General features: G+C 40.8%; 1 protein-coding gene across 1 annotated transcript in view; it reads right to left on the bottom strand.

The window, feature by feature from the left end:
- Positions 1 to 1751: 1751 nt before the first annotated feature.
- Positions 1752 to 8333, bottom strand: part of NOSTRIN (nitric oxide synthase trafficking) — a 104690-nt gene continuing 98108 nt past the window's right edge. Inside the window, exon 15 of the mRNA XM_029607899.1 lies at positions 1752 to 2888. Coding sequence (XP_029463759.1) covers positions 2755 to 2888 — 134 coding nt within the window. The 3' untranslated portion in view covers positions 1752 to 2754. The remainder of the gene's footprint in view (positions 2889 to 8333) is intronic.

The following is an 8333-nucleotide window of genomic DNA, read 5'->3' as shown; positions in this document are numbered from 1 at the left end:
ACTACAAATGTCAGATAAAATAGGTAATGAGGCACCTTCCAAACAGACAGAAGCAAACTAAAATGATAAAGGGGATGGAACAGCTCCCCTATGAGGAAAGGCTGAAGAGGTTAGGGCTGTTCAGCTTGGAGAAGAGACGACTGAGGGGGTGATAAGATAGAAGTCTATAAAATCATGAGAGAACTAGAACAGGTAAATGTGAATTGATTTTTTACTATTTCAGATAGTAGAAGGACTGGGTGACACTCCATGAAGTTAGCAGATAGCATATTTAAAACAAATTGGAGAAAATTCTTTTTCACACAATGCACAATTAGGTTTTGGAATTCATTGCCAGAGGATGAGGTTAAGGCAGTTAATATAGCTGGGTTTGGATAAGTTCCTGGAGAAGTCCATAAACTGCTATTAATCAAGCTGACAAAGGGAATAGCCACTGCTATTACTGGCATTAGTAGCATGGGATCTATTTAATGTTTGGGTACTTGCCAGGTACTTATGGCCTGGACTGGCCGCTGTTGGAAACAGGATGCTGGGCTTGATGGACCCTTGGTCTGACCCAGTATGACAACTTCTTATGTTCTGATTATCATTTAAGGGGCTCTTTCCCAACCAAAACAATGTAGTTTTCTGCACATTTAAAGATAATCTATTCTATATTAACCAAGTTTTAACTTTGGCCATAAACTATGAAAACACTTCTCAGGAAATGCCCTAACCTTATCACAGAGAATAAATATCGGAATATTGTGTGTATAAATAAAATATGCTACACTCAGGGGTAGATTTTTTTAAAAAGCGCGATCGCGTACTTTTGTTCGCGCAGCAGGCGCAAACAAAAGTATGCTGGATTTTATAAGATACGCGCATAGCCGCACGTATCTTATAAAATCCTGGATCGGCGCACGCAAGGCTGCCGATTTTGGGCAGCCTGCGTGCACCGAGCCGCGCAGCCTGCCTCCGTTCCCTCCAAGGCCGCTCCGAAATCGGAGCGGCCTCAGAGGGAACTTTCTTTCGCCCTCCCCTCACCTTCCCCTCCCTTCCCCTACCTAACCCACCACCCCGGCCCTATCTAAAACCCCCCCCCCCCTTACCTTTGTCCCTAGATTTACGCCTGCTAGAAGCAGACGTAAATCTACGCGCGCCAGCGGATTGCTGGCGCGCCGTCATCAGACCCGGGGGCTGGTCCAGAGGCCTCAACCACGCCCCCGGGCCCCGAATTGCCGCGTCATTCGGCCCCACCCCCGACATGCCCCCTTCAAAAAACCCCGGGACTTACGCGCGTCCCGGGGCTCTGCGCGCACCGGCGGCCTATGCAAAATAGGCACGCCTACCATATTCCAAAACAAAGTATCTAGAAGGGAATGCAGGGAAGGAAGAGAGAGAGAGAGAGAGCAACTATAGTGCCCGCACACTAGATAGGTATTTATATCTCTATGGGAGGCCCACCTAGTAACTCGAGGTGAGGTTTAAGTAATAGTGTAGGGGTTAGGGGCCACTTTGGTATTCAAAGTGAGACATACAAACAGAACAGTGCTCTCTTGTGAAGATTTGAGGACCTTCAGAGTGAGGAAACTCACCCAAAGATGAGATTTGTGCAATGTTCACTCAACCTAGCTTGATGGACTACCTGGGTATATGCAAATGAAAAATGTGTAGTTAAAATTTGCATTAAAGCCGTGCGATATGGCTTCGCAAAACTGTGAACCCAGCCCACTTGGCCAAAATTCCCACCCCAATATCCTCCCCTTTTTCTCATTTGCATCGCACTAAGCGTTTTGGAGCTTTCGCACGCGTTAATGGCGTTTTCACATGTGTTAAAGGCATTTTTTGCATACGAAAACGCCAATAGCACTTTGATAAATGCCCCCTTAGGCGGATATAACTTATCTGGCTAAATTACATTGGCACGGCTATGCTTCTGAATCTCCACGTACAAGTTTATTTAATCAGATCTACGGCAGATCTAACTTATCCAATTAACCTAACTGGATAAAAGCGAATATCACTACTTATCCAGTTAAGTTAACTAGATAAACAGCACTACCTGAATCTGCCCACTGACTAACCGGCTATCAACTTAACTGGATGGTGAGGTTTAGGTATTAGTGTAGGCAGTTAGGGGCTACTTTGACATTTTCCTCAAGCATGGAATCCTCATTCTCACCCCTTCAGTCTATGACTGTGCAGACAAAAAAAAAAATGAATTCTCACAAACAACCCTTAACTTCACTCACAGGGCATCACCATGCTTTACCAGAGTTTGGTTCTCAAGCTCTTCCTGTGCACACACCAAAGTTATAATCTGCCCCCTAGTGGATATACAGCAAAGGAGCAGGAAGCTTTTGCACATGTGCATCTTTCAGGCAGGTTAGCCTATCCCAGAAATGTAAATAGCTGACTTGTTGTAACATAACTCGGTGACCAGAAGCATCAGGAAGATAGGAACCAGTTAAAAATGTAAAGCAGATACCCCATCGGACACTTATGATGTACAGTTGTTTGAGAATAAGGCTTTTACAGATTCATAGCAAAGTATGTTGGCTACAAATGTGAAAAAGTTAAAAAGTAAGGGAACAGAGAGGAACATTAAAAGGTAGACTTTGCCTATCCCCACCAGCCAACGCTGGTGGAAACTGGCTCTCTCATCTACTCACTGAGGAAAATCATAGCCAGCAACATTAAGGGCTGAGTCATACTTTTATAATAATGTCAAGTTGTTTTAAAAATGTTTTAAAAAGCCGCTACAAAATTTCTTTAGGCTTGTGATGACATGTCTCTTTGAGATGGCAACTCTTCCACATAGGTAGCTGGAAAATAACCTCTCTTGCCCTTTAAGGTTCCACACCACCATCCATCATCATTCTTGCTGTCAATAACAAGTAAGTCACCTGTTGAGAGAATGCATACATGATATAAATCTTACTTCTGTTTTGTGAATTACACATCTGCATACAATTAAAGGCCACTACCACTGTTCTAATTGCAGTATGTATGATTCACCAGCTCTCATCATGTTAATTCTTGGTTTGCATTGGCGAGAGGAATGAAATAAAGAAAATGTAATTTAATGGAAGTCCAGAAATAGAACAAATGAAACTATATAATGTGCTATGCGAGGAATAAAAAGGTGTTCCTTTACACTACCCTTCCTGTCCCACCTCCAAACATCACCACATTAACACGACACTCACAGAAACAAAGAAAATGATAGCAGATTAAAAATCATCCAGTCTCCCAATCCTCACTTTCTTGTTAGCTTTACAAGACCTTTCCTTCCCTCAGAGATATTCTGTGCTTGTCTCATCCTTTCTTAAATTCCACTGAGATGCTTTTCCCTGCAGCCACCAGCCTTACTGAGAAAAAATATTTCCTTAGATTATTCCTGATGTTTCAGGTGAGGGGCTTCTGCTTTTTTTGTACAGATAGATTTGTGGCTACTGGTGCTAGATTAGATCTTGGCAGCATACATTACTAATGTCAAGTAATTTTCTTTTTTATTATATAGCTGTTCAGTTTTGACAAGGACATATTTATTATAGACACAAAGAGGCTGATGTACCATCCCAATATTGTGCAGCCTGGCGTTAGCGCTGTCTAGTGCTATGCTGGGTTCACTATTTTAGCACTGGATAAGTGAATCATTGAGTGTTGCGATATGGATAGTAGGCAGATTCAAGTGCAATTTTAAAATGAGCTACTATGAGCTTTATGTCCGGGATGGCATTGAGTCCAACAGGTTAAACATCCTGCATGAGACGAAATGCACAATTGAATCTTTATGGGTAGAAATCCCTTGTGTGTCAGGGAAGACTATAGTGATAAGAGTATACTACCGTTCACCTGGTCAAGATGGTGAGACTGATAGAGAAATGCTAAGAAAAATTAGGGAAGCTAACCAAATTGGTAGTGCGGTAATAATGGGAGACTTCAATTACCCTAATATTGACTGGGTAAATGTATCATCGGTATATGCTTGAGATATAAAGTTCCTGGATGGAATAAATGACATTTTTATGGAGCAATTGGTCCAGGAACCGACAAGAGAGAGAGAGCAATTTTAGATCTAATTCTCAGTGGAGAACAAGATTTGGTGAGAGAGGTAACGGTGGTGGGGCCGCTTGGCAATAGTGATTATAATATGATCAAATTTGAATTAATGACTGGAAGGGGGACAGTAAGCAAATCCATGGCTGTCATGCTAAACTTTCAAAAGGGAAACTTTGATAAAATGAGAAAAATTGTAAGAAAAAAACTGAAAGGAGCAGCTACAAAGGTAAAAAGTGTGCAAGAGGCGTGGTCATTGTTAAAAAAATACCATCCTAGAAGCACAGTCCAGATGTATTCTCACACATTAAAAAAGGTGGAAAGAAGGCAAAACGATTACCGGCATGGTTAGAAGGGGAGGTGAAAGAAGCTATTTTAGCCAACAGATCTTCATTCAAAAATTGGAAGGATCCAAATGAAGAAAATAGGATAATGCATAAGCATTGGCAACTAAAAACATGGTTGTTTACTCAGGCATTCCCTAACTAGCTACAATCTGCCTTCCCCCAGCCCTATAGCCCGACATCATCTCTAATACCGTTGTAATCTGTAATCTTTTGCACTCCTGTACATAATGTATATAATAAGCAAATATGATGTTATATAGCATGATATGAACCAATAGTTCACTATGTTAAGAACCTACGCTAAGATCTTATAACTACTTAGGTTCAGAACCATTTGCCAGTTGCTCTATATTTCTATGCCTCTCTCTGCATTTCCCGGCCCTTATCATGTTGTTCCCTGTTAAAATGTATTTTCCAAGCTTTTGTTATGATGTAAACCGATGTGATGTACACACTAACACCGGTATAGAAAAGGCATGAAATAAATAAATAAATAAATAAATAAATAAGTTAAATGTAAGATATTGATAAGACAGGTTAAGAGAGAATTTGAAAAGAAGCTGGCCGTAGAGGCAAAAACTCACAGTAAAAACTTTTAAAAATATATCCGAAGTAGAAAGCCTATAGGTAGTCATTTGGACCATTAGATGATCGAGGGGTTAAAGGGGCACTTAGAGAAGATAAGGCCATCGCGGAAAGATTAAATGATTTCTTTGCTTCGGTGTTTACTAAAGAGTATGTTGGGGAGATACCCATTCCGGAGAAGGTTTTCATGGGTAATGATTCAGATGGCCTGAACCAAATAACGGTGAACCTAGAAGATGTGGTAGGCCTGATTGATAAACTGAAGAGTAGTAAATCACCTGGACCGGATGGTATATACCCTAGGGTTCTGAAGGAACTAAAAAATGAAATTTCAGACCTATTAGTAAAAATTTGTAACCTATCATTAAAATCATCCATTGTACCTGAAGACTGGAGGATAGCTAATGTAACCCCAATATTTAAAAAGGGCTCCAGGGGTAATCCGGGAAACTACAGACCGGTTAGCCTGACTTCAGTGCCAGGAAAAATAGTGGAACGTGTTCTAAGCATCAAAATCACAGAACATATAGAAAGACATGGTTTAATGGAACAAAGTCAGCATGGCTTTACCCAAGGCAAGTCTTGCCTTACAAATCTGCTTCACTTTTTTGAAGGAGTTAATAAACATGTGGATAAAGGTCACCGCATCTAAAAAAAGATATTGTTGCGATAGAGAAGGTACAGAGAATGGCAACCAAGATGATAAAGGGGATGGAACAGCTCCCCTATGAGGAAAGGCTGAAGAGGTTAGGGCTGTTCAGCTTGGAGAAGAGGCGGCTGAGGGGGGATATGATAGAGGTCTTTAAGAGAGGTCTTGAATGAGTAGATGTGACTCAGTTATTTACACTTTCGAATAATATGGGGAATAGGGGGCATTCCATGAAGTTAGCAAGTAGCACATTTAAGACTAATTGGAAAAAATGGTTTTTCATTCAACGCACAATAAAGCTCTGGAATTTGTTGCCAGAGGATGTGGTTAGTGCAGTTAGTATAGCTGGGTTCAAAAAAGGTTTGGATAAGTTCTTGGAGGAGAAGTCCATTAACGGCTATTAATCAAGTTTACTTAGGGAATAGCCACTGCTATCAATTGCATCAGTAGCATGGGATCTTCTTAGTGTTTGGGTAATTGCCAGGTTCTTGTGGCCTGGTTTGGCCTCTGTTGGAAACAGGATGCTGGGCTTGATGGACTCTTGGTCTAACCCAGCATGGCAATTTCTTATGTTCTTATGTTCTTAGTGTACTTGGATTTTTAGAAGGCGTTTGATAAAGTTCCTCACGAGAGGCTTCTAGGAAAAGTAAAAAGTCATGGTATAGGTGGCGATGTCCTTTCATGGATTACAAACTGGCTAAAAGACAGGAAACATAGAGTAGGATTAAATGGACAATTTTTCTCAGTGGAAGGGAGTGTGCGGGGATCCAAGATGGCGCCTTGCTAGCAGGACGTGCAAGAGGTGTGCTCCCGAGCTGAAAGATTTTCCGCAAAAAAATGCCACATACTAAAAGAAATATCTTTGATGAGCGGCGGTATATAAAAAATTATAAATAAATAAATAAATAAAAGCGAGAATCAGGGTAGAGACCCCGACAGCCCAGACTCTCGCTTCAACTCAGCTATCAATTGGGAACTTCTTCTTGCCAAGCAGCGTTAATACCCCGGGAGAAGCGGCCGTTGTGAGCGCTGACGGTGAGCAAACGCCGACGCCACCAGGCCCAGACATCTCGTTGAGCCCCGGGGCTCCCTCTAAACCTTTGCCTCCCGGACTCACCACGCTCTCGGACTTGGGAACGGGAGTCAGGCCGGAGTTGCCAGGCTTACCAGACTCCTTCGAGGGAAGTCCGATGAGAGAGGAGGTGAGCCCAAGGAACGGAGGGGATGGACGCCCCCTGACTTCAACACCGGAGGAAGGCAAAGGACGTGCAGAGGCCTCAGGAGAGAGGCAGGGAGTCTGCATGGAGAGAACAGTGAGTCAAAAACTATTTTCAAGCGTTTCACAAACGTCCAGCATCACTTTGGAAAATGTATGGGCAGCCCTTGTTGATTTAAAATCATCTATTGAGATAACAAATAAAACGCTGATAGAAATGCAGAATCGCGTTACCCAGATTGATCCGATATTATCAGCGCATAAAGAAAAGTTCCAAGCCCTTGAAAATCGGGTGGAAATTGTTGAAAAAGCCCAGGTCGGGTTGATATATGGAGATAATGCAAACTCTAGGAAAATTGAGACACTGGAAAATCAAGCCAGATACAAAAATCTCAGGATACTAAACTTTCCTAGTATTAGATTGATATCCACTTACGAGATGTATAAAAAATATATATCAGAAGTTCTAATGTTAACTCCAACAGAAACACCAATAATGGAGAAGATTTTCTTTATAAGTCAAAGAAAAATGGAAAAGAAAGATCAAGAGGTGGAAGTAGAAGAAAAACAGCAAGAAATGGAAAATATCACTGCATTTCTCGAACAGAGTATGACTGACCAAGTTGAACAACGGGGAACGTTATGTGTGAAATTCGCAAACATAGCTGATAGAGATAAAATATTGAGGTTATCTCTTAAAAATAGAGATAAAAAGTTTCTGGGCCAGAAAGTCTGGACATACCCTGACATAACCAAAACCACACAAGTGCGCAGGAAGAAATTTCTTTCAATGGGCCAAGAAGTGAAAACTCTTGGTGCTCAGTTTATGGTTTATTACCCTAGTAAATGTGTGGTTAAATTCCAAAGTGAGAGGTTTGTGTTTTTAGAACCGCTTGAATTACGAAAGTTTATTGATGCAAAATTACCTAGAGCTTGCTGAGATCAGTTACAGGGAATAGTTTAAATACACTGCTTACCTGCTATTGTTTTAGTTAAAAAATGCTTTGAATTTGCTCAAATTACATCTTGGATCTCCTATTACTTTATAACGGGAGTTAGTTTATGTTTTGTTCCAAACTATATTATCTCTTTGGAAAAAGTTTGTATTATATATATTTCCTTGGTTAAAGAGTATAGTATAGTGTATGAATGGAAAATTTCCTGTAATATTATTTTTACCCAATCTGTGACATGCGGTATTGCTGTCTTGTATTTTGAAATGCATAATAAAATAAATATTAAAAAAAAAGGAAGGGAGTGTGCAGTGGAGTACCTGAGGGATCTGTATTGGGACCCTTACTTTTCAATATATTTATAAATGATCTGGAAATAAATACGACAAATGAGGTAATCAAATTTGTAGATGATACAAAATTGTTCAGAGTAGTTAAATCATAAGCAGATTGTGATAAATTGCAGGAAGATCTTGTGAGACTAGAAAATTGGGCATCGAAATAGCAGATGAAATTTAATGTGGATAAGTGCAAGGTGA

Source organism: Rhinatrema bivittatum, chromosome 6, assembly GCF_901001135.1.
Source record: "Rhinatrema bivittatum chromosome 6, aRhiBiv1.1, whole genome shotgun sequence".
In the NCBI taxonomy this organism is placed as follows: Eukaryota; Metazoa; Chordata; class Amphibia; order Gymnophiona; family Rhinatrematidae; genus Rhinatrema; species Rhinatrema bivittatum.
The sequence above is the reverse complement of the archived record's forward strand: the minus strand, read 5'-3'. Positions and strand labels throughout refer to the sequence as shown.